The sequence below is a fragment of the Lithobates pipiens genome, unplaced genomic scaffold (genome assembly GCF_037356315.1).
Source record: "Lithobates pipiens isolate NorthernLeopardFrog02 unplaced genomic scaffold, aLitPip1_a1.2 Scaffold_8, whole genome shotgun sequence".
Lineage (NCBI taxonomy): Eukaryota > Metazoa > Chordata > Amphibia > Anura > Ranidae > Lithobates > Lithobates pipiens.
The window spans coordinates 13,287,299-13,303,067 of record NW_027507903.1 but is presented as its reverse complement, the minus strand read 5'-3'; the positions used below and the strand labels follow the sequence as shown (position 1 = coordinate 13,303,067).

Genomic DNA, 15,769 nt, shown 5'->3' with positions numbered 1-15,769 from the left:
TTATTAAATATCAACAGATTTTAGTTGTGCTCCACTAGGCAGGCCCCCCATAAACAATGTACCCGGCTGCTGAGTTCATCGTACCATCCCTGCACTCAATGCACTGCAGCACTGACAGGCAGCAATGTTTGGCACTGACAGGCGGCACTGATTTACACTAGTAGAGAGCACTGACTGGCACTGATGGGCCCTGATTGGCACTGATAGGTGGCACTGATTGGCAGCATTGACACTGATAGGCTGCACTGATTGGCACTAATAGCCAGCACTGATCGGCAGCACTGATTGGCACTGATAGGCAGCAATGTTTGGCAGCATTTAGTGGCACTGATTGGCAGTACTGATGGGCACTAATTGGCAGCACTGATGGGCACTGTTAGGCAGCACTGATGGTCAGTGTTGATGGGTGGCGATAGATGGCACTCATGGGCATTGATAGGCGGCACTGATAGGTGGCACTCATTGGCACTCATTGGTGGCACTGATGAAACACTGTTTGGCACTGATAGGTGGCATTGGTTGGCATTGATATTAGGCGGCGCTGATTGGCACTGATTGGTACTGGCAGGTGGCACTGATTGGCACGAATTGGCACTGGCAGGTGGCACTGATTGTCATTGACAGGTGGCACTGATTGGCACTGACAGAGGAGAGGAAGTTTCACACTGAGCCGATATTGACGCTTATTTGAAACTGTCCGTGACACTGTCATGTAATGTAACTGAATGGAGAGAGAGAGACCAGCTGTCAAAATTCAGTGGTGATGCCGGGGATGGGCGGGACCCACCAGCTATCAAACACCAGCCAATCATTGGGCTGCTTAAGAAAGGGGGTGGGCCACATATACGTATTGGCCCGCCCAAGCTCCATCCCATTGGCTGGTGTTTGATAGTTGCTGGGTCTCGCCCACCCCCGACATCAACGCTGAATTTTGACAGCTGGTCTCTCTCTGCATTCAGTTATATTACATGACAGAATCACACACTTAGCGGATCTATCAAGCATCAATATCGGCTCAGACCGTGTGATACTGTCTCTCAGGCAGCGCAGACTGCACACTCATTGGATGCAGCCTTTCACAGCAGTGACAGTCCCACGGGCAGATCTCGGGAGGCAGCCGACACAGGTGACTGCACGGGTACAACTTGTCACTGCCACACCTCTTAAAATGCCATCTGGAACAATGGGACCCAGTGGCCAGCCCTGGTGCAGAGGACACCACTTGCTCCACAATAGGGCATGTTTCTTGAATTCTGTAATACATGCATATGAGTTAGGGCAAATAGGCTTAGGTGAGCTGATGAAAGGTTCTAAACCACAGGTGGCAAAAACAAGGCCCGTGGGCCGAGTCTGGCCCACCAGGCCTTGTCATGTAGCCCACGAAAGTGGCCGCCAGCCGCCACCTCCTGTTCTGTACTGTAAAGTCCAAGGGAGGACTTTAACTTTTTCTAGAATTGGGCTTTAATAACTTAAGTTTTCCAATAAAGGGTTTTTGCATTGATCAATGACTAACGCAGTACAATAGTCTATTACAGCTAAAATGTAGATATTAGAGCAGTTCAATTTGTCAGGTGTCTTTTTTTTTGGGGGGGGGGGGGGGGGGCGTTCAAGTACATTGGTACAAAAAATCTCCCACAGGAGAGCCCACCAGGAATTGTTACCAATGGCCTCTTGACAATGTGCAGGCAGCAGAGCCATTATAACTGTCATGATTAGAAAAATGTTGGTGTTGGCATCTTTGCTTTTGATGACCCCCTGGTCCTCAGTAGGGTTGAAAAGTTGGGGTGGTCCTCAGTAGGCCAGAAAAGTTGGGGTGGTCCTCAGTAGGCTAGAGAAGTTGGGGTGGTCCTCAGTAGGCTAGAGAAGTTGGGGTGGTCCTCAGTAGGCCAGAAAAGTTGGGGTGGTCCTCAGTAGGCCAGAGAAGTTGGGGTGGTCCTCAGTAGGCCAGAAAAGTTGGGGTGGTCCTCAGTAGGCCAGAAAAGTTGGGGTGGTACTCAGTAGGCCAGAGAAGTTGGGGTGGTCCTCAGTAGGCCAGAAAAGTTGGGGTGATCCTCAGTAGGCCAGAAAAGTTGGGGTGGTCCTCAGTAGGCAAGAGAAGTTGGGGTGGTCCTCAGTAGGCCGCCAGAAAAGTTGAGGCGGTCCTCAGTAGGCCAGAAAAGTTGGGGCGGTCCTCAGTAGGCCAGAAAAATTGGGGTGGTCCTCAGTAGGCCAGAAAAGCTGGGGTGGTCCTCAGTAGGCCAGAAAAGCTGGGGTGGTCCTCAGTAGGCCAGAAAAGCTGGGGTGGTCCTCAGTAGGCCAGAAAAGTTGGGGTGATCCTCAGTAGGCCAGAAACGTTGAGGTGAGCAGAAGGTTGCACACGTATATATCACTATGAGTTCGCACCAAGCCCCCTGTGTCTAGGGCTCTCTATAGTTCCACTATGGATGCTAAGGCATTTTTTCTTTAGCAATTTTGTCTGGATGGGCAACGTAAGCAGTTGGTGAGTTTCAGTTACGGGCTCTTGCTGCAAATCTCTTTATACTAATACAAGCTTTCCAATCCCGGGGGCCCTAGCAGGTATCTGTAGACTTCGTAGCTCAGTGTTGTTTTCAATCTTTAGAACTGACTTTGTGATAAACCCTTTTCCAGATATAACACCTAATTAGCCAGATCTGTCCATCACCCCTGTACAAATATTTCTTCATTCCACAATAGTTACTCATTTTTGTTCTGGCTCTACGAAAAGAGGTAATTACCAAGAAATCATTGGCAGGACACAGTGGGTGCACTTTGCAAGTGCAGTTGCTCCAGAGCTTAGTAAATGAAGTGAAGGTTCACTTTGCACAGACTACCCAATCACATGCAAGAATTAAAAAAAAAAAAACAAGCATTTTTGCTTGCACATGATTGGATGATGGAAGTTAGCAGAGTTTTTACCCTTGTATACTAAGCTCTGGAGCAACAGCATTTGCAAAGTGCACAGTCTATTTGCCTTTTAGTAAATCAACCCCACTGTTACCATCATACGTTGAGATGGCAATCTGCTCTTATATTTCAGAACTGTCATGTATACACTTAAAGCGGAGCTTTTTTTGTGTTTAAAGTCAGCAGCTACAAAAACTGTAGCTGCTGACCGGGGCCAATCCTAGCGTCATAGAAGTCTGGGTGCAGAAATATTTCTGGTGCCCCCCACATGGGCGTGGTCATCTTACTAACTCCTCCCCTTTACAAATGTTTTTTATGGCAACGAGTCGATGGCACAACACCTGAGGATAATGCTCAACAGCTTATCGCCGGTAATTCTAAACTTTTGAGTTTACAGTTGTTTCAGTAAGTCTAAACTAAGCATGCCAACCACAGCCTGAATTTTACCGGCATTAACTAATCACAGCTCTACTACTTAGCAATGTAGGGGTTTGGAAACAAGAAATAAAGAACTTGAATGCAGTAAAAGTCTGCAGCTCATGTTGGCTCCTTCACCATTTCTAACATTGGTCAAGGAAAATGAAATAATCCTTCCAAAGGACGTGTTAGCACTTAAATCATCCCGACACCATGTTTTATATGGCATCAGGATGATTGAATCACATTATTTCTATTACATTACATTGTAATATGAAATGAAATAGTTCAACTCACCATAATGCAGAATTTGTGGGAACCCTGAGCTTGTCACTTGCCACCAGATGCACCATACCCCCGTCACCTGCCACCAGGTGCATCGGTGTCACTTGGCACCGTCGCTTGCCACCAGATGCAGCGTGTCACTTGGCACCGTCGCTTGCCACCAGATGCATCGTGTCACTTGCCAATGTCACCTGCCACCAGATGCAGCTTATCACTTGCTAGATGCAGCGTGTCACTTGCCTCAATCGCCTGCCACCAGATGCAACATGTTACTTGCCAGATGCAGCATGTCACTTGCCACTGTCCTCTGCCATCAGATGCAGCGTGTCACTTTCCACCATCCCCTGCCACCATATGCAGCTTGTCACTTGCCACTGTCACCTGCCTTCAGATGCAGCGTGTCACTTGCAACCGTTGCCTGCCACCAGATGCAGCGCGTCACTTGGCACCGTTGCCTGCATTCAGATGCAGCGTGTCACTTGGCACCGTCACCTGCCACCAGATGCATCGTGTCACTTGCCACCATCCCCTGCCACCATATGCAGCTTGTCACTTGCCACTGTCACCTGCCTTCAGATGCAGCGTGTCACTTGCAACCGTTGCCTGCCACCAGATGCAGCTTGTCAAATGCAACCGTCGCCTGCCACCAGATGCAGCGTGTCACTTGGCACTGTCGCTTGCCACCAGATGCATCGTGTCACTTGCCAATGTCACCTGCCACCAGATGCAGCTTGTTACTTGCTAGATGCAGCGTGTCACTTGCCACAATTGCCTGCCACCAGATGCAGCATGTTACTTGCCAGATGTAGCATTTCACTTGCCACTGTCGTCTGCCATCAGATGCAGTGTGTCACTTGCCACCGTCCACCGGCCACCAGATGCAGCTTGTCACTGTCACCTGCCTTCAGATGCAGCATGTCACTTGCAACCGTCGCCTGCCACCAGATGCAGCGCGTCACTTGGCACCGTTGCCTGCGTTCAGATGCAGCGTGTCACTTGGCACTGTCGCCTGCCACCAGATGCAGCGTGTCACTTGGCACCGTCGCTTGCCACCAGATGCAGCGTGTCACTTGGCACCGTCACCTGCCACCAGATGCAGCGTGTCACTTGGCACCGTCGCCTGCCACCAGATGCAGCTTGTCACTTTCTAGATGCAGCGTGTCACTTGCCACAATCGCCTGCCACCAGATGCAGCATGTTACTTGCCAGATGTAGCATGTCACTTGCCACTGTCCTCTGCCATCAGATGCAGCGTGTCACTTGCCACCGTCCACCAGATGCAGCTTGTCACTTGCCACCGTCACCTGCCTTCAGATGCAGCATGTCACTTGGCACCGTCGCCTGCCACCAGATGCAGCTTGTCAATTGCAACTGTCACCTGCCACCAGATGCAGCGTGTCACTTGGCACTGTCGCTTGCCACCAGATGCATCGTGTCACTTGCCAATGTCACCTGCCACCAGATGCAGCTTGTCACTTGCTAGATGCAGCGTGTCACTTGCCACAATCGCCTGCCACCAGATGCAGCATGTTACTTGCCAGATGTAGCATGTCACTGTCATCTGCCATCAGATGCAGTGTGTCACTTGCCACCATCCACTGGCCACCAGATGCAGCTTGTCACTTGCCACCGTCACCTGCCTTCAGATGCAGCGTGTCACTTGCAACCGTCGCCTGCCACCAGATGCGGCGTGTCACTTGCAACCGTCGCCTGCCACCAGATGCAGTTTGTCACTTGCCACTGTCTCCAGCCACGAGATGCAGCGTGTCACTTGGCACTGTTGCCTGCGTTCAGATGCAGCGTGTCACTTGGCACAGTCGCCTGCCACCAGATGCAGCGTGTTACTTGGCACCGTCGCTTGCCACCAGATGCAGCGTGTCACTTGGCACCGTCACCTGCCACCAGATGCAGCGTGTCACTTGGCACCGTCGCCTGCCACCAGATGCAGCTTGTCACTTTCTAGATGCAGCGTGTCACTTGCCACAATCGCCTGCCACCAGATGCAGCATGTTACTTGCCAGATGCAGCATGTCACTTGCCACTGTCCTCTGCCATCAGATGCAGCGTGTCACTTGCCACCGTCCACCAGATGCAGCTTGTCACTTGCCACCGTCACCTGCCTTCAGATGCAGCGTGTCACTTGGCACCGTCGCCTGCCACCAGATGCAGCTTGTCAATTGCAACCGTCACCTGCCACCAGATGCAGCGTGTCACTTGGCACTGTTGCTTGCCACCAGATGCATCGTGTCACTTGCCAATGTCACCTGCCACCAGATGCAGCTTGTCACTTGCTCGATGCAGCGTATCACTTGCCACAATCGCCTGCCACCAGATGCAGCATGTTACTTGCCAGATGTAGCATGTCACTGTCATCTGCCATCAGATGCAGTGTGTCACTTGCCACCGTCCACTGGCCACCAGATGCAGCTTGTCACTTGCCACCGTCACCTGCCTTCAGATGCAGCGTGTCACTTGCAACCGTCGCCTGCCACCAGATGCGGCGCGTCACTTGCAACCGTCGCCTGCAACCAGATGCAGTTTGTCACTTGCCACTGTCTCCAGCCACGAGATGCAGCGTGTCACTTGCCACTGTCGCCAGCCACAAGATGCAGTGTGTCACTTGCCACTGTCCCATGCCACCAGATGCAGCTTGTCACTTGGCACCGTCGCCTGTCACCAACTGCAGTGTGTCACTTGCCATCATCGCCTGCTGCTAGATGTAGTGTGTAACTTGCCACGCATAGCCTGGCCCCATTGTTGGTGTCAGTGGGAGGAATAGTGCCCCAAGGCCCGATAAAGGCAAAAAAAGTCACATCTGGCCCCCAGGTCACAGGATGGAGACCACTGCCCTACACATAGATGCCATGGTTTCCATACACTGTCATACACTTTTCACACAATGATGACGGTTCAAATGTCTGAAACTTGCATGCAGTTGGAAATAAACAGCTCTATAATGCTATAAGATTTGTACTATACACCAGCAGCTCTAGATTGGCCATTGGGGCAAGAATGATTTGCATGCTACTGCCCACTATCTAATCCTGGAATCACAAAACGTCTTATTTTTGGGGACGTGATATAACGAGACATGAATACTTTCTGTTATAAGAAGGTTGTACTGTGCTATGCACTGGTGTGGTGTAGCGCTTGGTGGTTCCTTTCATCCCTTCTGACATAACCTTCTACTATTAGGGCTTGTTCACACCAGGTGCGGTGTAGGAATATATAAAAATTCTACTTTAACGCCACAGATCTTGTGAGTAAATAAACAAAAAAAAAGTATTGTGCCCCATACACACGGTCGGACATTTCGACCACAAAATCCGTTGGATTTTTTTCCAACAGATTCGGTCCGAAATTTATCTTGTATACACGCGGTCGCGCAAAGTTGTCGGAATATTCGATCGAGGTGACGTTATACACGTACGACGGGACTACGTAGAGGCCAGTAGCCAATAGCTTTTGTCTCCAAATTTTTTTCTGAGCATGCGTGGCACTTTGTGGGTCAGAATTCACTACACAATATTGGAAAAAGTCCGATCGGATTTTGTTGTCAGAAAATGTTAGATCCAGCTCTCAAACTTTTTCTGTCGGAATTTCCGACGGAAAAAGTCCGATTAGAGCCCACACGCGTTCGGATTTTCCGACAACATAATCCGATCTGACTTTTTCCGTCAGCATTTCCGACCGTGTGTACAGGGCATAAGAGTTTAGTAATGCCAGCTCAAATGCCACAGGGTTGATCATCCTCTTAATTTTAAAGGGCCCAATGAACCTTGGCCCGAGTTTCCGTGAGGGCAGAGGTAATTTAAGGTTTGCAGTTGACAACCAGACCTCCTCGCCAACCTTGAAGATTGGGTTCTCCTTCCTCCCTCGTCATACTGTCTCTTATAACTGTCCTGAGCTTTCTGCAAAGTATCCCGAATCTTTTGAACGTTAGACTATATGGAAGCTATCCGGTCTTGAGTGGCAGGAACAGACATTTCAGGGATGATGTTAGGGAGGAAGGGAGGATGGAACCCAAAGTTTGCCCAGAAGGCTGTTTGATTAGTGGTGGATTGGATGGAGTTATTGTATGCCAACTCAAATGCCACAGGGTTGATCATCCTCTTAATTTTAAAGGGCCCAATGAACCTTGGCCCAAGTTTCCATGAGGGCAGAGATAATTTAAGGTTTGCAGTTGACAACTAGACCTCCTCTCCAACCTTGAAGATTGGGTTCTTCTTCCTGTGTACTTCACACCAGCTGCGATGCTATACGTTACATGCAAAACTCAATAATAACAATAATCATACATTGCGCTAGAAATGCATCAAAAATAAAATAAAGCCACACAAATAGCTATACAAGTCCCATATAGTGATAAAAGTGCTGTGTGTAAAATCTTCAGAATGAAACCGGGGCTCCACTAGTGTTCCATTCAAGTGCCCCACATGGATATACACTCACCCCGGATGTGGACCAACTATTTCTAGTATGGTCACTTGACTGGGCCGTCACTGGTCCAAGGTCTGATCATGCATTTCTTCCTATAACATAACGCAGTGCAGTGTAGTTTGTAGTTTGGTAATCGTTAAAATCAGCCAACAAGTTGCAAACTCCAGATGTGATAATCAGCAATTCCAGGTGTTAGTTCTCTCCCCAAGGAATACAACGTTGGGTTGTCCAAACTACACCGTTCACATATTGAAAAATTTAGAAATATTTGTAACATTATTAGCAAGAGGTTTGCAAAGACTTCCCTGTATTTAAAAAAATCATCCTATTGGATACTACCCATTTAGATCCACACACTATTGGACAAATGGGTGTATGGGGAGAATTGCGGGGAAGGAACAATGAGTAGGAGGGTATAAATATGAGAACACTTTTGGCAGCCATGTTTTGACACATTTTACGATGGTCTTCACTCTACATCTATATTTTGATTAACTACACTTTCCCTCTTAGCCCTTGTACACAGGGTCGGACATTCCGACGGACCGCGTTGTCGGATAATCCGACCGTGTGTGGGCTCCATCGGACTGTTTCCATCGGAATATCCGACGGACCAAGTTTTCCAGCTTGGCTATAAAACTTTCCAACAACATGATCCGATCGGACCTTGTCCGATCGGAATACTCTACACATGATCGGACAAGGTCCGATCGGATCATGTTGTTGGAAAGTTTTATAGCCAAGCTGGAAAACTTGGTCCGTCGGATATTCCGACGGAAACAGTCCGATGGAGCCCACACACGGTCGGATTATCCGACAACGCGGTCCGTCGGAATGTCCGACCCTGTGTACAAGGGCTAAGAGGGAAAGTGTAGTTAATCAAAATATAGATGTAGAGTGAAGACCATCGTAACATGTGTCAAAACATGGCTGCCAAAAGTTCCTACACCAAAGCTATTGACTACTAGCCTGAACGTAGTCCCATCATAACAAAATAACGTCATCACGTTCTGAACGATCGGATTTTCCAACAACTTTGTCCGACCGTGTGTATGCAACAGTTTCGGACAAAATCCGTTGGACAAAATCCGTCGGACAATGGCATGTGTTGAAACAAGGAAAAATGAGATGAGACATCCATTTCTCCCCCTCCCCTCTAACTAGGTTGGGAATAAAACGCTACAGGTCCAGCCTGGAGTATCCGAGTTTCTTAAAATGGACCTACACCTCCCCCAGAGCACTGATAGCTCCCTGTACAAATTCTACACTTTTTGGCTGGCCTCGTCCCCTAACAGCCGCCATACTTGCCTATGCAAGAATGATTTGTCTCTGCTCTCTCAGCCTCCCGGGATCAGGGCCGGTGCTACCACTAGGCAAACAAGGCAGGTGCCTAGGGTGCACTGCTGCCTAGGGAACCCAGGCACTGGTGTTCCTACTCTTTTCTCTCTGCAGCAAGCAACTAAATATCAGCATCAGCAGGCACATAGTGTCAGGGCGGACTGTGTTTGTGTCCCGATTCCCGAATGAATGGAAGCAAGCAAACATTCATTGATGGGGACTGGTAGGCTGCACTTGATGGGTGCTGGTGAGGCTGCATTTTATGGGCGCTGGTGAGGCTACATTTGATGGGTGCTGGTAAGACTGCATTTGATGGGCGCTGGTGAGACTGCATTTGATGGGCGCGATGGTGAGGCTGCATTTGATGGGGGCTGATGAGGCTGAATTTGGTGGATCGCTGGTGAGGCTGCATTTGATGGGCGCTGGTGAGGCTGTTATTGATGGGCTCTATGGTGAAGCTGCATTTGATGGGGGCTAGTGAGGGTGAATTTGATAGTTGCTGGTGAGGCTGCATTTGATGGGCGCTATGGTGAGGCTGCATTTGATGGGGGCTGGTGAGACTGCATTTGATGAGTGCTGGTGAGGCTGCATTTGATGAGTGCTGGTGAGGCTGCATTTGATGGGTGCTGGTGAGGCTGCATTTGATGGGCGCTGGTGAGGCTGCATTTGATGAGTGCTGGTGAGGCTGCTTTTGATGGGGGCTGGTGGACTTCATTTGATGGGGTCGCTGGTGAGGCTGCATTTGATGGGGGCGCTGGTGAGGCTGCATTTGATGGGGGCTGGTGAGGCTACATTTGATGGGTGCTGGTAAGACTGCATTTGATGGGCGCTGGTGAGACTGCATTTGATGGGCGCGATGGTGAGGCTGCATTTGATGGGGGCTGATGAGGCTGAATTTGATGGGCGCGGGTGAGGCTGCATTTGATGGGCGCTGGTGAGGCTGTTATTGATGGGCTCTATGGTGAAGCTGCATTTGATGGGGGCTAGTGAGGCTGAATTTGATAGTTGCTGGTGAGGCTGCATTTGATGGGCGCTATGGTGAGGCTGCATTTGATGGGGGCTGGTGAGGCTGCATTTGATGAGTGCTGGTGAGGCTGCATTTGATGAGTGCTGGTGAGGCTGCATTTGATGGGTGCTGGTGAGGCTGCATTTGATGGGCGCTGATGAGGCTGCATTTGATGAGTGCTAGTGAGGCTGCATTTGATGGGGGCTGGTGGACTTCATTTGATGGGGGCGCTGGTGAGGCTGCATTTGATGGGGGCGCTGGTGAGGCTGCATTTGATGGGGGCTGGTGAGGCTGAATTTGATGAGCACTGGTGAGGCTGCATTTGATGAGCGCTGGTGGGGCTGCATTTGATGGGCGCTGGTGAGGCTGCATTTGATGAGCACTGGTGAGGCTGAATTTGATGAGCGCTGGTGAGGCTGCATTTGATGGGCGCTGGTAAGGCTGCATTTGATGGGCGCTGGTGAGCTACATTTGATGGGGGCTGGTGGGCTACATTTGATGGGGGCTGGTGGGCTACATTTGATGGGGGCTAGTGAGGCTGCATTTGATAGGGGCTGGTGAGGCTGCATTTGATGAGCACTGGTGAGGCTGAATTTGATGAGCGCTGGTGGGGCTGCATTTGATGGGCGCTGGTGAGGCTGCATTTTATGGGGGCTGGTGAGGCTGCATTTCATGGGCACTGGTGAGGCTTCATTTGATGGGGGATGGTGAGGCTGCATTTGATGAGCACTGGTGAGGCTTCATTTGATGGGGGCTGGTGGGCTACATTTGATGGGGGCTAGTGAGGCTGCATTTGATGGGGACTAGTGAGGCTGCATTTGATGGGGGCTAGTGAGGCTGCATTTGATGGGGGCTGGTGAGGCTGCATTTGATGAGCACTGGTGAGGTTGCATTTGATGAGCACTGGTGAGGCTGCATTTGATAAGCGCTGGTGGGGCTGCATTTGATGGGCGCTGGTGAAGCTGCATTTGATGGGGGCTGGTGGGCTACATTTGATGGGCACTGGGGAGGCTGCTTTTGATGGGGGCTGGTGAGGCTGCATTTGATGAGCACTAGTGAGGTTGCATTTGATGAGTGCTGGTGGGGCTGCATTTGATGGGCGCTGGTGAGGCTGAATTTGATGGGGGATGGTGAGGCTGCATTTGATGAGCACTGGTGAGGCTTCATTTGATGGGGGCTAGTGAGGCTGCATTTGATGGGGGCTGGTGAGGCTGCATTTGATGAACCATAATACCCCTGAAAGTAGTAAGTAGTCATTCAACACATTGGACAGAAAAGTTCTTACATCACGTTCTATGTCATTCTTTATGTTACAGAGGACACCTACACCTCAGAAGAAGTGGTAGACCAGCAGCCGGTTCTTGTACGAATCATGGACACAGCCGATCCAGTGAATAAAAGAGCAGAGGGACTGATGCAGGTAAAAGATGCCCTCCCCATGTGCACTGACAAAAATGTTCATTTTTTCCGAATTTTTCCGAATTTCTAAATTGAAAATTTCCGAATTTCGAATTCCAAATTTTCAGATTTCCGAATTTTTTAATTTCTGAACTTCCAAATTTTTTTATTTCCGAATTTCAAATTTCCAAAATACAAATTTCCGGATTTTCAGAATTTGGAAATTCAAAAATTCGGAAATCTGAAAAAAAGAAAAAAATCTGTAAAATTTGAAATAATAACTAACTTTTAAATTACAGGTATTGGAATTTCCTTTCAAATTTGTCTGTTTGTGAATGTAACGAATATGAATTTATCTGAAGTTACGATTTATCCGAAATAGCAAATGCAGCATCTAAACAAAAGGAATGGAACAAATTAATAATAAATGATAATAATAAAAAGGTTTTATTATTATTATTATTATTATTATTGTTCTTTATTGTTATTAAATATTACGTTCCATTCGTTTAGATGCGGCATTCGTTATTTCAGATAATTCGTAACTTCGGATAAATTCGTACTCCTTATGTTCACAAACAGACAAATTTGAAAGGAAATTCCAATACCTATAATTTAATAGTTAGTTATTATTTCGAATTTTACTGATTTTCTTTCTTTTTTTTCAGATTTTTCAAATTTTCGGATTTTTGAATTTTTTATTTTCCGAATTTTCGATTTCCGAAAATCTGAAAATTCGGACATTTGGAAATTCGAAATTCAAAATCTGGAAATTTTGGAATTAACAAATTTGTCAAAATCCAGTTAAAAAACAAATTCCGAACGAAACTAATTGCACATATCTATATGTGACACTCCTTCAAAATTTGGGACCAAATGGGCATTCTGGATACACTTCCAATTGACCTCGGAATTCTCCCATCTAAACACTCTAACTACTTAAATACCCCACATTTATTATAACCTGAAATACACCCCCTTCATTATTTAAACTCTTGACCTGCAATCCCTGTCCCCTAAGGGCTGCCCTTCTCCACTATACATATAAGCTCCTGAAGGAGCTACACACAATTAGCCAACCACTGGGGAGGGAATTAAGAGACGGCCAACTACCCCACCCTACCCCCTTCCTCCCCCTCCCTCCCTTTTTTTCCATCTCTCTCTCTCTCCCCCCTCTTCTTATCCCTTACCCACTCTCTATCTCTCACTTTCACCAAGCTATCTCCGAAAAAAAATCACCTTGCATACACCATATATGATCCTCTCCCCGAGCCCCACATATATCCTAAGATATATGCTACAGAGCTAGCAAACACAACATAAATGAATATAATCAAAAAAAAAAAATAATAATAAAAAGTGAATGTTCATATAAAGTGACTGATGTGCTCCAATCTAAAAAAAAAAAGCGCAAAGTGCATATTTTTATTTATGTTGTATTTTATTTTTATTTTTTCGTTCACTTTAGTCGATTTAATATTTTTATGATTTATTATTAAAATGTAATTTTTAGAGATATTAATTTTATTGGAGGTATATGTTTCATGTTCTATTAAGAAAGAACCTGGATTGACCCGCAATCCCGCAGTTTTATAGTACCGTATTTATCGGCGTATAACACGCGCCGGCGTATAACACGCACCCCAAATTTAGGAGGGAATTTTAAAGAGAAAAACTTTTAGGAGGGAAGTTTAAGGAAAAAAATTTACATTTAAATGCCCATCAATGCAGCCTTATCAGTGTCATTTGCAGCCTTGCATTGCAGCCTTGTCAGTCATTTGCAGCCTTGCATGTCATTTTCAGCCTTCCATTACAGCCTCGTCAGTCATTTGCAGCCTTGACAGTTTCTTTTGCAGGCTTTCCATTTAAGAGATACAGAGCGGATTTCCTGTGTATCTCGGCGGCGCTCGTTAGCTCTCAGCCGTTCTCGACTATTTTCGGCTATTTTCGACCGCACTCGGCCGTTCGAGAACGGCTGAAAATAGCCCAAAGCCTCCAAGAACGGCCGAAAATAGCTGAAAGCTGCCGAAAGCTGCCGAGAACGTCAGAAAAGGCAGAGAAGCTGAGAATCGGCGGGGGGTCAGCGTATAACACGCACCCACGATTTTCCCCTGATTTTAAGGGGGAAAAGTGCGTGTTATACGCCGATAAATACGGTAATTATAGCAAATTTTATCTAACCAATAATATGGCGGTCAAGTCCCGTCTATGGCTATTGCTCTGAGCATAGAGACAACATTTTTGCCCTACCAACAAAATGGCAGCAATAGAAATTTGATTGGTGCATGCGGGAGGTGTCTCCCCCTCTGTATTTAAAGAAGGCTCAGTTAACTGGAAATTAGGTCCTTGATGACGCCCTGTGGGAGGGTGAAACGTGTTGACATAATTTCCAGTTCCTAGTTCTTCTGACATCAGGTTTCTGTTACATCAGAGGGGGGCGGGTCACCCACACGTCATTGGGGAAGCCAGGCCTCCCCACTTGCATCAGAGGGGGGCTGGGTCAGGTGACGGGTGGCCCCACCCTCCTCATATAAGAAATGTCAGGCTGCCGGGATCCCCGCAGTGTCTGCTCCGGTGGAGACAAAGGATGGATGGATTCGCTGCGCTGGAGTGAGAGATCACCTGTCGCCGGATCAGATCAGCCATCACTGGACCCCGGAGAGATGATCATCCATCGTTGGATAGCAAGAGTGGATTACCACCGCTGGAATCCTTTTTTAATTTTTTATATTTTTAATAAAGGAATTTTTCAACGGTGTGTGTGTCTTTTTTAACATTCTTTTACACTTTCTTTGTGAAATGGTAGGGGTACTTTTGTACCCCCTTACCATTTCAAACAGGGGGGGGCGGGATCTGGGGCACCCCTTATTAAAGGGGGCTTCCAGATTCTGATAAGCCCCCCGCCTGCAGACCCCCACAACCACTGGCCAGGGTTGTGGGGATGAGGCCCTTGTCCTCATCAACATGGGGACATGGTGCTTTGAGGGGTCACAGACCCCCAAAGCATCCTCCCAATGTTGAGGGCATGTGGCCTGGTACGGTTCAGGAGGGGGGGCGCTCTCTTGTCCCCCCCTCTATTCCTGCAGCCTGCCAGGTTGCGTGCTCGGATAAAGGGTCTGGTATGGAGTTTTAGGGGGAACTCCACGCAATTTTTTAAAAAAATTTGGTGTGGAGTTTCCCTTAAAATCCATACCAGACCTTAAGGGTGTTTTTTTTTTTTTTTATCAATGACTTTCAATGACTATTCTCTGTATTATGGGAGCCGACAATTCATTATAGCCGCGAGTGATTTTAAATGACTTTTTTTCCTTCAGAAATGACACTTTGTGCAGGGACAGTTCTAAGCACTAGAAAAATACGCCCCTTTACAGGCATACTAAAGACATCCCCCAGGTACGAAATTTAAAGGAATATTACACTTTTATTGTTTCACTTTAAGCATTATTAAAATCACTGCTCCTGAAAAAACTGCAGTTTTTAAAACTTTTTTTTGCATTGATCCATGTCCCCGGGGGCAGGACCCGGGTCCCCAAACACTTTTTAGGACAATAACTTGCATATTAGCCTTTCAAATTAGCACTTTAGATTTCTCCCATAGACTTGTACAGGGTGTTTTGCGGCTTTTCGAATTTGCCGCGAACACCCCAAATTGTTCACTGTTCGCCGAACTCGAAGCTCATCCCTACTCATTAGCACACACCATGCATCATCCACCCACCCACTCCCAGCTGCACGTTTTTTTTTTTTAACCACTTAAGGACCGCCTCACGCCGATATACGTCGGCAGAATGGCACGGCTCGGCACAATCATGTACCGGTACGTGATTCTTTAAGTGCCAGCCATGGGTCGAGAGCGCGTCGCCCCGGTCCTGTGCTCCGTGGCCGCGGGACCAGCGTACCCGATCGCTGCTGGTGTCCCGCGATCGGGTCACAGAGCTGAAGAACGAGGAGAGGTCTGTGTAAACAAACCTCTCCCCATGC

The 15,769-nt window shown here is 47.9% G+C and overlaps 1 protein-coding gene across 7 annotated transcripts in view; it reads left to right on the top strand.

The window, feature by feature from the left end:
• The window catches only part of LOC143963733 (ras-like protein family member 12), a 101,626-nt gene that overhangs the window by 51,273 nt on the left and 34,584 nt on the right, over nucleotides 1–15,769 (top strand). For all 7 annotated transcript variants that reach the window (XM_077473458.1, XM_077473454.1, XM_077473459.1 and 4 more), the window contains one exon: nucleotides 11,707–11,810. In XM_077473458.1, the coding sequence (XP_077329584.1) occupies nucleotides 11,707–11,810 (104 nt within the window). The remainder of the gene's footprint in view (nucleotides 1–11,706; nucleotides 11,811–15,769) is intronic.